Here is a 20649-nt window from a genome sequence, read left to right on the forward strand (position 1 = left end):
CACCGTTTAATCTCGAAAGATAAGTAGTTTGTAAGTATTTTATATGGTATGGATCACCCTAATGGTGGCGACCATATTTGACTTGCAAAATATGAAACAATGGTAGAAGCTCATAAGATAGAATAGCCTTGACTCTCGCCTAAACGGGACAACGCTGGATTCCAATCTTGATCGAATAAAAGGTTGCTAGAATGTTTAACATTTTAGATGAGCTGACAACTCTATTCAATAGATGGTACCTTTGACTCTCGCCTAAACGGGAAACTGATATCAGTTTGTTGAAAAACCTTGGAAATTATTTAGGATTGTACTTTTAAGTATTTTCTCTAATCATTCCTACATGCTATGTGCTTATAATTTCTGAATTTATTTTGTGTTAAACCATTATTGATTTCTATTTGTTATTTTGTAGTATCCTGTATAACCATGATGAATTCCATGTTATCACTCTTGACCGAAAATAAGCTAAATGGATCTAACTTTCCAAAATGGAATGAGAACATTAATATTGCTCTCATAGGAGAAAGTGCCTTCTTTGTGTTAACTGAGCCGTCTCCAGAAGTGTCGGGGGATAATGCATCCAAAGCTGTGAAAGAAAAGTATGAGCGTTGGCAGAAAGCAAATGACAAAGCTCCATACTTTATGCTTTCCAGCATGGTTGACACCCTTAAAACTCAGTTTTCTAAAACCGAAAAGGCTGCTGAAGTAATGACGAAGTTAACTGAGCTATTCGGTAGGGCATCTCTACAGTCTCGCTTTGACGCGACTAAGAAATACATCAATGCACGGATGGAACCCCATCAAAACGTGCGTGATCATGTTCTCCTCATGGCAAGTTATTTCCAAGAAGTCGAGGATCATGGTGCTGAAATGGATCACACTACTCAAGTTAGTCTTATCTTGAATAGTCTAACTCCAGCATTTCTGCCCTATACATCAAATTATGTCATGAATAAAAAGGACATAGACTTTCATGAGTTAGTCAATGACCTTCAGACATATGAAAAATTGAATTGGAGGACCCAAAGAAAGGGAGTAAGCCTCAAAATTCTGGGAATGGTAATGGGACAGTCAAACCTGAAGCAAATGTTGCCTCTGCTTCTAAGCCCAAATCGAAGAAGAAGTGGAACACCAAGAAGCGTGCAAAAGCCATGAAAAACAAAAAGGCTGCTGCTTCTGGTGATACACTCAAAGGAAAGTGTTTCTACTGCAATGAAAAAGGTCATTGGAAACCCCAGTGTCCTAAACTTCTTGCAAAGAAACAAGGTATTTTTTTCTATAAACTTTAAGAGTTTTAGTGAATTATTATCCAATTGGATTTATGATTCTGGACTAACTTTGTTTATTTGTTTCTTCTTTTTATAGGCCAAGCTACTTGAACTCAAAAGAGTTGGATCGGAAAGCTGGACAAAGGGTGAAGATCGTCCAAGTTGGAGATGAAGCTCATTTATCTATTTTTTGAATTAATTGTTTTAGTTTAAAGACAATTTGGATTTCGAATTTTAGTTAGGGATTTTTATCCCTGTTTTTCTCATATTGTTGCAATACATTTTTTTTATTATTATTATTAATAAAGTTTATTTTATTTTCTATTTCAAACAAATTGCAATTTATGAGATTGAGCTTCATTTACTTTATCTTAAACAACAATTACCACATTATATTTATATGTTTGTATGTGTAAGTGTTATTATTATTGATGCAAATTCTATAATATTTACAACTCTTCATAGAGTTATATTAAATAAACACTAGAAATTATTTCTATGTTTATTAATAATTGTTAATCCTAATACAATTATTAAGAATTTGTTTAATAAAAGGATCTTTTGATCTGATAGGGGTGGAGAAAAGTTAAGAAAACTATGCAGTTCAACGATCTTTTATATATAATGAACTCTGGATTGTTTTCTGTTGGGTTTTATGCCCTAAATAAAACTCTTTACAATATGATTAGTTATCAATATAAGAAATTTGAAGTGATTGATGTTTGCATGAATTTTACATGCTAATGGTTTAATATGTTTAATATGTTTATTACATTCATACACACAAAATCAGTTAAATCCAGATCATATGTTTATTCACAATTACAGTATCGTCAACACCGTGGAATGTGATTGTGATCATATGAATCAAAAGACTTGGTCACTGTTTCATCAGTGTTATTGGATTTACACTAATGTGATAATCAACGATGATGTGTACTTACACTTGGAGTAAGTGTTATGTTCTTTCCAGGACATTAGTAAAGTATACTAGTTTCGAATGTATGGAGTATACATTGGACTGGACCGATATTGCAACTAAGTTAAGATATTACAAACTTACCGTTATACATATCTTTCCAAGTCAATATTATTAGTTGATCTTAAGATTAAAAGAATCTAAATCCTGATATGCTTAGGCTCAACTCAGGAGTGCTATTCATGTTCTTTGATTTATTAGTTAAGCCTACTTTTGAGTCAGGGTGATACGTATATTTTGGGAACATGATAGTATGATTGAGTGGGAGTGCTGAACATAAATATAGAATCTATAGCTTCTACTGGTGTATAGAAGTCAAGTGATGATTCCCTTCGAGCTTAGCAAATAGAAGTAAATGGATGAGCTCTTGTTTAAGTGACTAATTATTAGATCACTAAACACCATTTACAGGTAGCTAAGTGTTTTAAGGGGCAAAATACATTGAGGGGTGAGAACGGCAAAGAAATCCCATCTCGATGTAGATCATCTATATAGAGGATCTTTAAATCACAATAAGATTATAACAATGGTTAAATGAGATAGTATATTGATATCGTGGAACATACAATATGCTCTATATAAGTCTGAGAGTGCAATTCTAAGTTCTAAGAGTGGATTCAACGAAGAATTAATAAGTAGGAATTTACTTGGTAAATTTGGTTCACTTATTGGAAGCTCAGCATATAGATCCATGGTCCCCATTCTAGTTGAGAACATTCTGCTTGTAAGACTCATTAATTGATTCGTGATTGATCAATTATAATTCTAAAGTTAGACTGTGTCTAATTTTATGAATTTTCACTAAGCAGGGGTGAAATTGTAAAGAAAAGAGATTCTATGTTTATTTATTTATTAGTGGACTTTATATGTCTAATTAATAATTAAATTAAATGACAATATTATTTAATAATCTATTTTAGTTATTAAATAATTAGTTTTGGCATTTAAAAGGTTAGAATTGGAAAATTGGCGTTTTTGAGAAAATAGAGATAAAATTTGATAAAACTGCAAAATTAAGTGAGGCCCAATAACACACCATGGCCGACCACTTAAATAGGTTTTTCAAATTAATATTTTCATTATTTTAATGTCAAATAATTCCTAACCTAAACCTAATAGTTGCCTATAAATAGAAAGTGATGGCTCAGTCAAATTACAAGTTTTCACAAGCCTTTCTGACAGAAATTTCTCTCTTCAAAAAAATTGAGCCTTCCCCACTTTCTATACCTTGGCCGAAACCCTCTCTCTTCTTTTCTCCTTGATCAATTTCGACCCTAGTGAAAGAGTGAGTGCCCACACACAGCAAGCAGTAACTCAATCATAGATTGGAAGACTGTGAAGGATCAAACTTGAAGAAGAAGGACATTCGGGCTCAGATCTTGATTATACTCTGCTACAGAAAGGATTCAAGGGTTAGAGATCTGAGTGGAAGGAGACATTAATTCCGCTGCATCAATGTAAGGTTTTCTTAACTTTATATGCGTTTAATTTATTGTTTTAGAAAGTTCATATTTAGGGTGTTTAAACAACATACTTGTGAGTAGATCTAAGATCTTGGTAAAATATATTCCAACAACTGTCCTCAGAGCCATGGTAATTGATTTACTTACATGAAATTTGGACTTTAAAACGATTGTTTGTTTGTTTTTGGATGGTATCATGTTGTATTGAGTGTTATTTGATGATTGATTGTTGTTTGTAAATTTTCGTGAAAAATAATTGTGATTCTGTCTCTGGAATTATTTTTATTGGATAGTATGGAAAAAATTAAGCAAGTTAGCCTTTTACAGAACTCAATTTCGATTTTATTTGAATTAGTTATGAATTTTTGAAGATTTGAAAAAATCGGGGCTCTGCTGAAATTTTCCTGCGATAGCGAAAACTGTCCGTACAGCTCACAATTTTTTCGTTTTTCTTTGATTTTTCATGCTTTTTCATGGAATTAACTTCCGATTTTTTGTATAGTTTTGTATATATACTATTACTATTCCTAATTATCATTTTTAATTAATTTAATATTTTTTAAATTTAATTCAAGATATTAGTGTAATTTAAATTTGAATAGAATTAGTATCTATCTTCTTGCTTAAAAATCTATCTTATTTTTAAATTTGATTATATCTTATCTTATTTTTAAATTTAAGGTCAGATTTTATATATTATTTTTAAAATCAAATCTTTTTTTAGATATTTTGACCTTATTTAAATTTAAAATAAGATATTTATAATCATGTAATTTTAAATAGATGTAAGATATTTTGCTAACTTTTAAATTTTGTTATTTTATTTATTTAAATTAAATTTAAAATCTGAAAAGATATTTCATTTATCTTTTCTAATTTTTATTTAATTTTTATTTTTTAAAATAACATTTAATTTTTAAAAGTAGTTAGCAAATTTTTGAAATGATATTTAGGTTGGTTGAAACCTAATTTTTCAAAATTGTAGGTTTAATTTTAAATATTTTTTTTAAAAAAAATAATTTCGAAATTAATATTTTTTTTTTATTTTCGAAAAAATTAATTTTTTTTAATTAAATATTTTTTATTTAATTATTAATTTCGAAATCTATTTATTTAAAATTAAATAAATCCTACTTCCAACTATCCAGCTAACCTTGTTGCAGGAGTATATGGTTTAAACTTGTGTGTAAGTTTTTCAAAACCTATTATTACTTGATTGCAAATAGTCATGGTTACTTTTTGCCAGATCTAATGATCTGATGGCTCCCTTGGTCAAGTTAATAATTTGTAACAGGTAAATTTTACAATCTTCTTTCATCTGTGTATAACCTAGCAACATGATAGGATCCATCCAAGTGTGTACCTGTGTGAGCCTATATGTTTATTTTGTTTTAAATTTAAATTAGAGTATGATATGTATTATTTTCTGTATTTTCTTGTATATTTTATGTTTTTGAAAGATTTAATGAAAAAGATTAATTAGTTCAAATCCAAGCTTGGTATGTGTTCATGACTTTATCCTACTGGTCTTTGAGTTGTTGAATCTGGATTAATTAGTTGTTATATATTGTTAACTCACTCACTCACTCTGCCACTCATTATCATAATTGAACTCTTTAATTATAGTCACAATATAATGCTCTTATTTTAATTTTAATTAATTCATTTGTTCATTACATTTTTTTTTATGAATTTTGTAGAGGATGCTTCTACTATTACCTTGGAGTCTCTAGCTGAAGCAAGCTAGATTGGGCATAAGCTAGACTATGCATGTTATTCCTTAAATATTGCTTTTTGTAATGAACTTGGTCATTGGACTCTTTATTTTTATTTTTATTTGGACATTGGACTCTTTATTTTTATTTGGAGGTTGGACTATTTTAGTTTGAATTTTATATTGTAATATGGACTTTATTATGGATTTTGATCAACTATGGAACTTATTATGGAGTATGGACTTAATTAAGGACTTTGATGAATTGTGTAATTTATTATGGACTTAATTTAAGACTTTGACGAATTATGTAATTTATTATGGACTTTAGAATCATTATAAGTTTTATATTTGATTATAGATATCAAAGTATTGTAAATGGAACATATAATAAGTGGTCAAACTGTCAAAAACGGTAAAAAAAAACCATTAAATCCAATTTAATGGGCCTTGTAAAGCCCAAACCGTTTCAAACGGTTTCAAAACCGTTTATAACCGTGGTCGGTTACGGTCGGTTTTTTGATGTTAACGGTCGGTTACAGTTTTGTGAACAATCACACCGTAACCGCCTGGTCGATTTGGTAGCAGGTAAAAACTGCCCGTAACCGACCGAATTTCACCCCTAACCTTGACTAAGGTGTCAGCCAAACAAGAAACACCAAAACATAAAAGGAGCTGTATACTAGTCTACATCACATTCGTGTGTTAGAGAGACAAAACATGAAACAATAATTACATCTTCTCATCCCAATTAATATATGTCTATCTCCTCACATTATTTATATATAATATGTGTGTCTATCTCCTTACACTATTTGTATATAATGTGTGTATGTCTACCTCCTCACACCATTTATATATAATGTGTGTACGTCTATCTTCTTCTATTATTTATATAAATGTCTACCTTCCTTTACTATATATATTTATATACATTATATATACATGCATATATGTCTATCTCTTTACAACATATATATGTATATATTTATCTTCTTACAATATATATATATGTCTATCTCCTTACAATATATATATCTATTTCCTTACAACATATCTATATCTATCTCCTTACGCAACTAAATGTCTATTTCCTTACACTTCATATATATGTATGTCTATCTAGTCCTTTCATATCGTATTTCGAGATAGACGACCAAATAATTTTATTTGGCCCAACCTATGACTTTTATAAGCAATTTATATCTAAGTGTCTGCCTAACTGATTAGACCAATAAGACGACTTAGTCTAGATAAGAGCCCTCTTGAAAAACTAATTATTCACACAAACATTACTCAGCTAAGACGGTCACATACACACATGTAGCAAGGAGACTTAACCACCCTGCTCAAACCATTCAAGCAACTTTTTTGTCTCAAACAGTTAGATGCGCATACATCGCCTGACTTAGGCAGATAGACCTCTTGGCCAACACCCATGTTATTCAACAATATCACCTAATTTGGTATCATTAACTCTCCAGCTAGAATGAATTCTAGTTAGAGAGTGAGGGACAAACTGTAGAGGTAAGAATTTACTTAATATTTACAACATATTTGAGAAATCCAATATGCAAGTTAGACGGGTCCATCAATAATGAATCCAACATTATTATGCACAATAAGGCAGCCAAACGAACTCCCTAGGCCTTGAAATGGACAAACTGGTGAGCCTATGGGCCATAAGTTGGTTCACCCCGCAACCGGGTCTGAGTCCGACCAATCAGCCAAATGGATAGAACCAAGTAGATATTGAACCAATTAGAAAGATAATTACCATTCCCATAAAATTAGGAAAGTAACTAACTTGAACGAGTCTAATGGATAACATGGATGGAGGGCAATGGTGCTGAGGGAACATGATAAAAGAAACCATATGGCAGACACAGGACATCGAACAATCGATACTCACACTACTTGGTTAAGCAGACAATCGTCCTTTCTTAACTTTTCTCTTAAGCCTCACCACCATAGTTATTCCTTGAGTCTGTTCGTCTGCTTATCCACTCATCCATCCGACTACCATTTATGTTTCATTTATTTTCCGTTATTGTTATTTTTTATTACAATCGTACTAATTTAAGTATTGGAGTCCCTTTGGCTGACACCCCACCGGCTCTTCTAATTGAACTTTTGTCTCTGTCTTTTTTCTTGACAAGTTGCTGGTGCCCAAATTCTGTAATTATAGATTTCACACTATACAATCTCCGGGACCTGGAGTTGAAGGGTCCATTTGGTCTGGATGGCTGCCCATAATTGACTGGTCGCTCTTTCAGCTTGTACCCTTACCCTTCACTTAGGATGTAGGGTGCCTTTCCCTAGTTAGGTTCTTCCCCAAGCGGCTGGTCCTCTTGCTCTTGCTCCAGTCCTCTATGGAATTGCCTGATCAGGTTGGTAGCCTCCCTGGATTGACGGTTAATTTCTGCTTGCTAAGCACGCATGGACTCAGATTGTCAGTCCATCCACTCTTAGAATTCATGCCTTTGCTGTTCAAAGTTTCAAACGCATGGTTCACCATGACATGTGTTTCCTCATGGCTGTGGTGGAGGGTATTGGTGTGACCTTGGACTTGTCCCAGTGCCTCCCTTAAGTTTTCTAGCTCAGAGTTGTCCCCTAGATCCACGTGGGGTTATCCTTCGGATGGTCGACCAATGTCGGGTCTGGTTTCTCTAGCATATTGAGTGTTGGTGTTTCCAGTCTCTTAGACCCCAGTAGTGCTTCTCGCAGTGGGCCTTGTGGGAGATGGAACTTCGGGCTTTATTCCCACAAGTGGATTACCACGGGGAGCAAGTTGCACATCAGGATTGGGGTTCATAGTGTTCAAGGGAACTTGAACATTAGGATCCGCAACTATTAGATCTTGTGGCTCGGTAGAAGTGGCTCTTCTTGTTAAGACCATCGTTTGTTGATTCAAAAGAAGATTGAGAATCAAAAAATGATGAGAGTAAACTAGAAATTTATGCTCTTAATGAAAGCACCAAAATATTGACTTCACTTTTAGTCAACGACATAGAGTCTTTTAAGTGAAAATATATGTAGAGTAATTAATAATAAAATAAGAACAATAAACTTCACACAGTGTTTACAGAGGTTCATCCCATGATTATGACAATAGTCTACTCCCCTTTTAGTTATATTACTATGAAGAACCATTAAGATCACTAGGTCTGGCCAGCTGAGTTTCTCAATAGCTCTTGAAAAGTGTAAAAATATTTCTGCAGAGTGTTGCTCTTTTAGAATGCAAAAAAAAGGATCCCCTGAATAGTGAAATAGCTTCACTATTTATAGGAGAAGTGAAATTACATAAGTTTCTAAACTATAGGAGATATTAAATATAATTCTCGATATTAAAGGGAAAAAATTGAGGAATGAGTTAAGTTTGAAATCCCACTATTATCTCAACTTGGTAAGTGAATCCCGCAAAAATAAGGATTTAATTGAGCTACATTTGAGGAAACAGTTTAGGAAAAGATCTGTGGAATATCTCTACTCAATGAGTGCCTCTGGTCGCCAATTAGAATTGTTCAGCACGCTAGGTCTACTCGACATTTTACGAGATCTCGGCTCTACTCAGATGATTGTTGTTGAGGGTTAGACTTTGACTAATTCAACATCATTCTGGCCTGGTCGAAATAATTGGGAGATATACTCCGCCCAAGTTCAATTATGTCAGCCACATGTCACCTTGTTGAGTGCCAGGTCATTGGTGCGAATTTTGGAATAACAATAAGCTTTACTCATGTCAAGCTTCAATAAACTCATTCTTCCCTCGCCACTTCTGCTTTAGATAGTGCATCACCTTAAAAGAAACTCGAATGTTATCATTGATTAGCCTCCCAAGAATAAAAGTATTTTGGGTATCACAAACCACGTGATCAAGAAATCCCTTCATCATATTAGCCAAAACCTTAGACGTAAATTTCTAAAGAACATTGCACAAAAAATAGGTCTAAGATCTCTCACATTCAATGGGTTCTTCTTCTTTAAAATTAACACTATATTAGTTGGGGTATTGTCTTGCCCAAAGACTTTGGATAAAGTTACTGAACGCCTTTGAGATCCAATGGGTACTTCCCCGGATCAGTCCCTCTAATGATTGTGAGCAAGGTGGGGGGTAGTAAGGGTATATCATACCTATGGAGGACAACTGTTCTAGCAATCATTTGGGTTATTTGGCTCGAAAGGAATAACAAAATATTTGAAGGGATTGAAGCCTCAGTTGAAGATTTATGGGAAAAAGTCAGATTCGGACAGCTGTAATGTTGCTTAATTGGTACCTAATTTGTTTATGTCTCGTTGGATTGGTTTTGTTTCAAATGTTTTAAATATTTTTGATATAGCACTTGTAATCATGGTATTCCTCCGCCACAAGTGAGGTTATCTATATATAACGGGGGAGGGGTTAGTCTTAGACAAAGACCCCTTTCTCTCTTTTTTTTTTGAGCCCTTCTAAAAACAACCATTGCTCAAAGAAATTTCTCACCATCTGAACCACATCGCGACCAGCAATTTTCCAGAACCTTTGATAGAATCCCAGAGTCATAAGATTAAAATAAAAAATAATATACATGATTTAAAAAATGTAAAAATAAAATTAAAAATTATTGATATTAAGAGAAAATAATGTGAAAAAGATTTTTTTAAAAAAAATATAAAAACTGAATTTTTTAATATTGAGTGAACTTATAACCAGGGGTGTTCATAAAATAGTCAATCTATTCCAATCTGTACAATCCAATCTAATTCAGAAAGTGTGGATATCCGCACTTATGCAGATAAGATCAGATTGTAAAATCTCAAATTCGCACTTGCGAATTAGATGTTGATTAATTTGTAAAAGTAATCAATCCAATCCAATCCAATCCACACATATTTGTATAAAATTTTAAAAAAATATATATACAATTACTATTTCAATGTAAAAAATTAGTAATTGAAAAATCTAATACATATAATACAAATATATTTTAAAATTAAATAGATCAAATACAATTTTTTTCTCTACATGCACTATGAATAAAATAATACAAATTTAATTAGATGAAAAACCCTACTTATAACTTTATGAGAGGCAAATAAAACTACCCATTTCATAAAAAAAAAAAAAAACTAATTATGATTTTTGCCCCCTGAACTTTGACATGTATTAAATCATGCCCATGAACTTTTAAGGTCGTTAAAAATGCCCCTGAACTATTGAGATGGTTAGATTGAAGGACTTTTGCCTAATTTCATTCAATCTTACTATTTCAATGATTGTTTATGTACTAAACCATGCTCCTAGACTTTGATATATACCAAATCATCTCTCGAACTTTGACATGTATTAAATTATGCTCCCAAAACTTTCATCCATGTTTGACTTTTTTACTAAAATTGGACTAAAGTTTTTAAATACAATCATCTCAATAATTCAAAGAGCATTTTTAATAACATTAAAAATTCAGTAACACGATTGAGTACATGTCAACATTAAATTCACAGGATAAAAATCCTAATAAGTTTTTTTTTTTTTCTTTTTAAATGAAAATCGTAGTGATTGTATTGAACCGATCACTCAAAACAGTACTTCGTTTTCCTCACCACCATAAAACGTGTTCAACCTTTTTACTACAAAAAGAAAATTCAGAACACAAGACAGAAAGGTCCACTCTCAGACTCCGGCGGACGGACCCCAAAAACTCAAAACCCCAACCCATAAACCTGGAAAATGTAATTCGGATTGTCCCTCACTTTCTAGGCAACATCTTCATATCCTAATTCCCCCAATACACTTGTTTAATTTCCACACCATGGATCCAGAGCAAACTTTTATTCGAGTCCAAGAGCGCTTCTCCCAGATACTTACCCCAAAAGTCAGAGCTGCTTTGGAGTATCTCTGCCTATTTATCGCCATCACCTTGTTTTGTGTTCTTGTTGTTATGCACGCCAATTACGTTCAACAAGTAAGCTTTTACGATATATTAATTTCTGTCTTTATGTATTTTTGCAGTGTGGAGGGGAATTTATGCAAGTTGCTTTAGGGTTCCAGTTATCAATTTCTAGAATTTGACTTAACTTGCATGATTAGATTTGGTTGTTGATGTTTCGGCCTTGTTCAATTTGGACCCAGGCGATTGATGGTTGACATGATTGGAATGTTGATCAAATTTCTTCTTAAGCATGTATCAATATAACATATCTCTACTCTGTGTTTGAAATAGTGGTTTCTTTTTCAAAAGAAATTCTTTGTTGTTGTACTTATAATGGACGAAAGAGGATTTAATTTACAGTTTTCAGTTATGCAGCAAGTAATTGTAAAAAGCACTCTTGGTAACACAATTTTTTGCTATTTTATTTTATATTTGTATCAATTCTTTTTCATGACTTCAATGGCTCTATATAAAAAGTCTATTGGCCTCTACCTTTTCTTAGTTCGTCTGATGATCATTTTCATGTATGTTGTTACAGTGTAATGCTTACTTGTATTATGTGGGCTTTGTGCCTGTCATCTAATTTAATTCTTTGGATTTGAAGCCTGGCTGTTCAAGCGAGCTGTCTGGAGTTAAAACAACAGAAGCTCAACTCATCCAAATTAAGGTATCTTATGATGTCCACGTTATATATATATATGTTTGTATATTGTTTCATTTAAATTTGGATATATTTTCTTTACAACATATTGATGATTATTACCTCATAGATTTTATTCTTGAAGGAAAAAAATGTGCTGTAATTGTTTTTCTTTTAAAAAACTTTTTTGGACCGGGCTGTTTTGGTAATTGTAGTTATTCATGAATAAGGAATTACTTTGATGTTTAAATGAGAAACAAATTTAGAACATAATTCTGATAGAGCACCCCAAAATGGCATAGCCAAATTATAAGAAAACCTCAATGTATTTTGTATGCTGAGCTCTTTTTTTTCTTCTTCTTCTTTATGATGGCACTTTCCTATCTAAGACATTAATTTTTGCTTTTGGTGGTTTAGATAACTAGTGCTGGGTTGTGGTCACAAGATGAGTTTGTATCTAGCATGACAGATATTCCTGACATGAAATCTGGATCGAATAAACTAGATGATACAAACATGGATGAAGATGGGTTAACATATGCAGCTGTAAAATCCGGTGCTAGGAGGGGAAAATTGACACCAAAGTTTTTGAAAACTGATAATGAACTTCATGAACATCAAGCTGATGGCTCTGTCAATAGCCATAGCTCTGATCTTATCATTGATGATGTTGTAAAATCTGATAAAGAGGAACCGCGGAGTAGATTTCCTCTATCAGCCAGGGAGACATTTAAAGCAGCAGTTATTCACTTTGGAAAAAAGTGGTATAGACGGATATCATTCCTTTGGAAGCACCTGACTAAAATCCTTGGAAGTATCTTGAAGCTGTCGGTGAGTAGGTTGGGGCATATTTTTTCTCAAATAATCTTTTTAAAAATATTTGCACTTCTATAATATGTATAGATATCTATATATGTGTATATGCTTACCATTCTCCGTGTTTTCTAATTGCTTGATTATTGAGTTAGATGGTTGGTTGTATTGTGCTGTGTTTTTTGTTTGTAGCTATTTTAATCTCACCTATTTATCAATGTCACTCTTATTTATACTCTACCATAAGGTCTACTGTATACCACAATATAGAATGGGATTTTGTTTCTCAATATTTTCTACTTCTGAATGGTAACAAGTTCCATACTCACCAAAAATTGTAAGGTTTTGATTAAGTGGATTATAGGATTTGTTTTAAACATGAAAATTCATTGGCTATGGTCTTTTGCTTATACAGGTCTGCTGCATGAATACTTTTCTTCCCCTTAGATTTTCAAAATCTCTCATGTTCATTTTCAATTTTGTATTTGTAAATTTTGTAAGGGATAATAGTTTTCTTTCTTCTTCTTGTGTTTTTAGGATTTTATTAGACTTCTATCTTATTTAAATATTTAGATTTAGTTTGTGCGTAATATTATTTCTTATCAACCATGTTCACACTTTCAATAGGTTATGTATGTTATCATGGTTGCTCGTTTTGTTTGGTACGAACATAAAGTCTTTATGTTGCTTTAAATATGTCCTTCACTGAGTTTTAAATTGAAATGCAGAATATTGCAGGTATACCTTTAGATCTCGATATTTCAAAGTGGCTGCGTTTACTTCATTTAGAGAAGGTTAAATTATATGCAGGTAAAAATGGTTGCCCCACCCTCACCCCCATCTATGTTTCTTGATAGGTTATTTTTTTGAAGCAATATATATGAATATATTATGTATATAATAATGGCTCGCTGAATATTTTGTAAGAAAGAACTTTAACTAGATAGTAGAGTGTTTGCACATGTCTATGACAGCCTTATCACAATGTAACTTTGTTGGTTCCCTGGATTTAATTTGAAACTCTGATTGGGAAGTTAGCTACAATAGCTCCAGATTCTGCATGATTTTCATACAAACCTGGACAAATACTTCAGACCTCTATTTTATATGCTATTTCTTGATAATTTTTTTGTAATGTTTTTGTGTTTGGATTGAATATACTGAGGTGCAATTAATAAATTGGTCCACCCAACCTTGACTCTACATGAATTACTGACCGTATTGACTTATAAAAGTTATATAAACCATGCTTAATGTTTAACATATATGGGATTGGTAAAAGAATGAATGCTACATACTACTTAAAGCTGAAGTGATCTTCAATAGTTGTGTAGCAGGCATCATCATTTCATCTCTGTTTTTTAAGAATCTTAAACTCTCTGAAATGTTGTTGGTGAAATCAATTTCTTGTTTGACTAGTCTGATTTGAAAGTTTATACAATGCTTTTGCCCAAGTGGTCTAGCATTCCCTAAGCATGTGTATGAATCCCACGACTAGGAGAACCTAATTCATCTAATTAAGATGCAAAAGTATACCTACCAGAATTCACCGTAATGTCCACTATCTTCTGTCTTATCTTCAGCTTTATTATCATTGTTGATTATATTTGTTATTGTCAATCTCAGTTCAGTTGCTTGAGAAACACAGCAAAACATTTGAGCCAACATATTTATACACTATGGAAAAGGTAATTACCTTATCGTATCAAATTTATATTTAAGATTGTGGAGAGGGTAGTCTTTTAGTAATTCCCCCCCACCCCCTTCTCCCCTTTTCTTTAGTCTTGAAAAGAATTATTCTTGCAAGTGGCTTTGGCTTTGTAACTTGTATTTGGATGTGCTTATGGTGGGCTTCTTTTGTTTCAGTATCTATAGAAGTTCAGTTTCTTATTAATATAGTTTCAACAGGGATATTTTTTGCTGCCTGATGATGCTAAGTCTCAGCATAATATACACACTGTCAACATCAGCATATCAGCTCGGCATCCTTGCTTTGGAAATAGGTATATTCTTGGGCAGAACTACACATTGACTTTGTTGTCAAAATAAATTCTAAACATATGAAATCTTTGTATTTTGTAAATGAAGGACAACGAATGTTTCAGTTGCAGTGAAGAAACTGTTAGGAATGTTGTGGTACTAGGTACTCAATTACAACTGAAGTTAAGATAATGGAAACGAGAACCTCAAATAAAATTGAGACAAAATATTAGGCAAATTGTAGAAGATTTTCTCTATAGCAAAAGGATTACAACAAGCCACTACATTGATCTAGTGGTTAGGGGGGGTTGGGAAATAGGGGAGACCAAGGTTGGAACCTTGGAACTCTAGATCTTGAGGTTCTTAGGGCCTCAATTAAGTACGAAGTTTGCCAATGGTCAAAAGGATTACAACTATTTCTGATTTTTTGGAAAAGAGACAAAAAGTTCACATGTCTAGGGGTGACCTCCTCCCAAATATATTGAGAGCTATCACTGATGGTGGAGGAAAACCGTGGATGCAAAACACCAACAAAGTACAGTACCAAAATTTTACAAAATGCAGTAAAAGGCACAGAAAAAAAAGAAGCATAATTAGTACAGAAAACTTCCCCATTCTCTACAGAGATCTAAGAAAGAAAGTTCTTAAAGTATTTTGTTTTATAAATACAAGTAGCCACCTAGAATTTGATCCTTTCAAGCAACTGAATTGGAATCACAGCTTTCTTACAAGCTGCAGAATATAATTTCTTGTGATGGCCAAAAGATTATACAAAATTTGTAATTTAAAAAGGACAAAAATTTATTAAGGATTTTTGTATGGCCAAAAGATTATACAAAATTTCTGTTTAGAGGCAATGTGAAGGTCAATAATTGGTGTTTAAGAGTTTGATCTGTACCCTCATGAAAAAAGAAAAAAATAATTGAGAATAAAATGAAGGTTTGGTTTGTAAGACCAAGAACTGGAATTTTTTTCTTTCTTGGAGTACAATGTTGAGATATAATTAAGAATGTCGATTTGTATATTGGATTAAAATAAGGGGCATTCTTCTTAGAATTTAGATTTTGCTATGAATTTTTTTTTTCCTTCCATTGTATAGCATTTTGGTTGGCAGGCCTTTCAGATTTTATATGGAAAATGTAAATGTATTGAACTAGATTATTTTATTCTTTTCCTAGGTGGCAACAACTCCTCATTAACAGATTTGTTGGATACGATACTATTTTGATGAATAGTTTGCTGAGTTCTCCTGGTCAAGGTAATGACTTCTTATCCTCGAGTGTTATTAAATTTTGTTTTACATAGTATCGTACTGCTTGGGCATAATGTAGTTTGTAATATAAATACAGTATATTTCTTTTCCCTTTTCTGTGATAGTATATCTCATTGGTGCCTGGACTCTGGACTTTTATATATATATAGATATATATATATGTGTACTTTTTAATAGACCAAGGGGACCATCTCTGTCTTTCCTTAATAATTTGTCCATGTCGAGTTTGTACATTTATTTGAAATTTCTATATGCCTGAACATGTATTGAAACTCCATGCAGGTTATCTTTATATATTTCAATCCAAAGAGATCTATAATCTTAGCTATGCACAAGAACCACCAGAAGGTCCTGCAAGATTTGGTGGTAAGGTCAACTTAATGCATTCATCTAGTGCTATGTATTCCATGAGGTTACAATTTGCAAGTTTTATTTATTTATATAAGCGAGTAAATATGATTAAAAAAAAAGTATTGATGAAAGTTGATATCACTGGTTGTTTGTCTCAGAGTCTCTGCATACTCTCTTATATCTATAATTAACAAATTCTACAAATGCTCATAAAATACATAGTGCTAGTTTTCAACCCAAGAGATGTACTGTACATGAAACCCCTTTGTCAAAAAAAGGCTGCTGAAGTTCTTGAAGTACTGCTCAACAGTTCCTTAGGGCTTACCAAGTAGATGCAGAGTATATAGGTGGTTGATAAATATCAGTCTAGCAGGCTGCTGACATGTTTTGTTATTTTTCTTTTGTTTCAAATTGTGTAATGAAGAGTCACTTTTCTGTATGAGTTATTTACCTGATCATTCTCCTTAGTGAGTATATTTTTATTAAAAGCAGAATTTTTTTCTTTCAAGTTGGGTGGATATCCATTGCCATATATAGAAACTAGATTATTGAGAACTTTTTTGTAGAGCAAGCAGATTTCTTTCTCACTCCTTGAGCTGTATATAGTGCCATTTTTATGTTCATTCAATGACATTTTTTCAAGTTTTTGCTGCAAATGTGTTGAAAATATGTATTATGTGGCAAATCAATAGCCTATTTGTTTTGTTCTTTGTTTATTTATTACTTTTTTTTAAGTAAAATTACCAAGCAATAGAGAATAGTGAAGAGGATTTAACCAAGGCTTATCTCTTAAATGAAAATCATGAAATGATGTGGCTCCTAATTTGTCCCTATAGAAATAGTTTTTGACCTCACAGTGTGCCTAAAATCCTGTTTGTTGTCTTCTTCCATGCACCCATATTAGAGCTTGCTCAAATTGTCTGTTAACTCTTAACAATTGCTTATAAATGATATACAATTGTTCTGGACTGTAAGTAGTAGTGTTGCACACTGCTGTTCCACTTTTTCACAACTGACCTCACCAATATTTCTTATTACTGCTGCAGATTATCTTGTGACTAAGTGTGGTGTGCTTATGATGTCCCTATTTGTGTTTTTTACGACTACAATGTCAGTATCATTCACTTTGAGAGAGACACAAACTCGAATGCTGAAGTTTACAGGTCTGCTTATTATTTATTTTTCCTTGTTGTCCTGTCACAACCTTTCAGACAAATATAATTGAGTTTTAAATTTTTGAGCTAATTTTCATCTTACCCAGATGAGAACTCTTTGTATGAGTGTTTTCATGTTTTGATATTGAGCTCCAAGAAATATCCATTGTATTGACTTGACCACTAGATCTAAGTCAATTACTAAAACAGTGATGGCAGCATATAGGAATGCTTTTTGCGACATTTTCTTTTCTTCCTTCCGTGCTTCAAATGATAATTTGCTCCCCTTATTGATGTGTTGAAGGAAGCATTATCACTATCTCTTGGAAGACTGAGAAAACATGTTCGTTTTAGTAATCTAATCTGGCAGCTGTAACACAGAATTATGTGGTTACAGCAACCATTTGGATTATATGGCTGGAAAGAAATATATGTTTGAAGGAAAAGACTAGATAGGAAAAAGGAATATATGTGGGTTCTCTGTAGTAATAAAGTTGAATTTGTTTTGGCAATTCCTTTGGCCATCTGTGGCGAAGCAATTCAAGGATTTTACCTCTTTCCTTGATCATTCATAAATGGAAATGGAAAATTAATTGTTTTAACAAGAGTTTCTTTTTAATTTTGTTCTTAATGTTTTATTTATGTTTACATTATGAGGAGGCCTTATCCTCTTTTGGTAATATTTAAATCAATATAGATCTTGTCTCTTATCAAAAAATTATATTATTGCAGTGCAGCTTCAACACCATGCTCGGCATAGGCTTCCAACTTTCCAGTTGATTTTTGTGCATGTAATTGAATCACTAGTCTTTGTGCCAGTAAGTATACATCGATGTCATTGTACTCATTTCATCTAAATATATCAGTCCATATAGTTATCTGTATCTCATGCCATTATTCTACGGATTCTTGGATATTTTTTTTTCTTGCACATTTGTGGCGTTCCTTCAGATAGAATGTTGTTCAGCTTTTTATTTGGTTTGCTACTGTATGCTAACTGAGAAACTTTTGTGTTGCTTCTGCAGATAATGATTGGTATCTTGTTTTTTCTGTTTGAGTTTTATGATGACCAACTATTGGCTTTTGTTGTCCTGATACTAGTGTGGTTGAGTGAACTATTTACATTAATCAGGTTTGTTTCTTTCTCTCTACAAATATAGTACGGGCCTTGGCATAATTGCATCTTTTTTAAAGTCTACTTTCACCAAACTCTACATATATAAATCACCTATTTAACATGGTGGGAAAAAAAAACCTGGATGCTCATTATCTTTACTCAATGATCCCTATGTTGACATTCTCGGAGGAAACAAAAACTGAATGTAAAGAAGTTTTTCCTTTTTCTAAAGAACAGTTTTGTGAGAGAAAATATTAGAAAAAGTTAGAGGAAGATATTTTACTAAAATTTATTCTAGATTTTGTTGATTTTTTTATTTTCTTTTTAAATTTATGTATGAAAGGGTTATATATTTTATAAATTTGCATTAAATTTAACAATTAATTTTCCATAACAAATATATATTTCATTGTTTTTGTTTGAATTTAAACTAAAGATAATGAAATTCCTGGGAATTTATTTATTTTTGTCCTCCGAAATTCAAGTTCTAGACAGAAGGTTAATTATCGTTTATTCTTTTCTGTATTAGGTCATGAATAGTTAAGTTTTAATTTGGATAATATCTTATCATCTTTTATTAATAACACGTCTCTTATAGAAATGCAGGGTGATGTGAGATTGGTCTATTGTCAACAAATAAAATATAAATAATGTAGGGTGATGTCAGCAATTTTTGCTTGACTAAATTGTTTTGCTGCCCTAATTATTGATTGTGCTTGTTGCAGCGTTCGGACACCTATATCGATGAAGTTCTTTCCGCGCTTCTTTTTGTTATATTTTCTGGTTTTCCACATATATTTCTTTTCATACGCCTATGGTACAACCTTACACATTTATTTTTTTGTATCTTGTTTCCATTTTATATGGAATTTCTTTTCTCATATTGCACATAAATTTCCAGGATTTTCCTATTTGGCACTCTCTACAACTGCGGCTTTTATGCATCATCTCATTCTATACTTTTGGAATCGTTTTGAGGTGACCATTATCAAAATGCACTTGACATTCAACTCTTAACCTTTCATTCTATTCTTTATTTTAAAATCTGGTTTTTACTAATTTTTTTATTTCAAACACACCACAGGTGCCAGCTTTGCAAAGGTTTATGCAAAATCGTCGATCACAGCTTCAGCAACACCCGGACTTCCAGATTACCTCCTCGACTATCCTTGCTTCAACTCTCCACATCACAAGATTAAACACAAGAAACCCGGGACCAGCTAATACAGACACGGCCACAGGGCCTGGGTTGAGAGCTGCGCCGGATCAAGCAGCACCAGCAAATGGAGCTGAACCTCAATTTCAAGGACGAACGGAAAATGACAACCCTCTTCACCAGATGCCTGGTCAAGGTGACCCTAGGCAAGCAGATAATGGTGATCACTCTGGGACTATGAGTTCATTCAGTTCTCTATTACTGTGGATCTTGGGAGGGGCTTCTTCTGAAAGCCTCAACTCTTTTCTTTCAATTTTCAGAGACGTGAGAGACCAAGGACAAGTTTATGCTGAATCGCCACCCGCCGAAGATCAAACAAATCAGGATGTAAGATAGTATTGTAACATTGAATATTTGAAAGTTACTAGTTAGTATGGAAAATGTTTTGTTGCCAAATACATGATAGTATAGGAAATGCTCACGTGTGCAATGTAATCACATGTAATATTTGCTCACAAATGAATATGAAAGGAAAATATTTATATGTGGGGAGAGGTCCAATTATAATTTTGAGAATGCTGTGTACAATAGTTTTTTCCTTTTTCTTCTTCCTCGAGAAAAGTTTCATTCATTCCTTCTAATCCGTTTCATTTTTTTTTCAGTGACCCTTCCTTTTTAGTTTCTGCCGTTGCAAATACAATGACATATGTATTAGGAGACTTGAGTTGAATTACATAACTTTGTTTTATAATCTTGATGAGCAAAGGAAACTTCACAAAGTATGCTCCATATATAATAAATACCAACTCTATTTCCAACTCAATGTTTC

The 20649-nt window shown here is 32.7% G+C and overlaps 1 protein-coding gene across 2 annotated transcripts; it reads left to right on the forward strand.

Annotated features, from left to right (window-relative positions):
* Positions 1-10951: 10951 nt before the first annotated feature.
* Positions 10952-20396, forward strand: LOC115725055 (membralin-like protein At1g60995). Of its 2 annotated transcripts, XM_061117321.1 has the most exons (15): positions 10976-11369; positions 11941-12003; positions 12394-12807; positions 13518-13599; positions 14416-14477; positions 14698-14792; positions 15948-16027; positions 16325-16408; positions 17440-17556; positions 18280-18365; positions 18573-18679; positions 19390-19481; positions 19566-19642; positions 19749-20040; positions 20141-20396. In XM_061117321.1, exons 1-15 carry the CDS (start codon positions 11217-11219, stop codon positions 20146-20148), a joined length of 1812 nt encoding a protein of 603 aa, XP_060973304.1. In that variant the 5' UTR covers positions 10976-11216; the 3' UTR covers positions 20149-20396. The 2 variants fall into 2 exon arrangements, with proteins under 2 accessions (XP_030510328.1, XP_060973304.1); XM_030654468.2 differs by having other exon boundaries at positions 10952-11369; positions 19749-20396.
* Positions 20397-20649: the final 253 nt, after the last annotated feature.

The sequence above is a fragment of the Cannabis sativa genome, chromosome 6, assembly GCF_029168945.1.
Source record: "Cannabis sativa cultivar Pink pepper isolate KNU-18-1 chromosome 6, ASM2916894v1, whole genome shotgun sequence".
Lineage (NCBI taxonomy): Eukaryota > Viridiplantae > Streptophyta > Magnoliopsida > Rosales > Cannabaceae > Cannabis > Cannabis sativa.

Excerpts from the sequence above, each read along its gene's own strand:
- LOC115725055 (XM_030654468.2), top strand. The coding sequence starts at position 11,217 with ATGGATCCAGAGCAAACTTTTATTCGAGTCCAAGAGCGCTTCTCCCAG. Across the intron at positions 11,370-11,940 it reads ACGCCAATTACGTTCAACAA|CCTGGCTGTTCAAGCGAGCT; the intron begins GTAAGCTTTTAC and ends TTGGATTTGAAG. Across the intron at positions 12,808-13,517 it reads GAAGTATCTTGAAGCTGTCG|AATATTGCAGGTATACCTTT; the intron begins GTGAGTAGGTTG and ends ATTGAAATGCAG.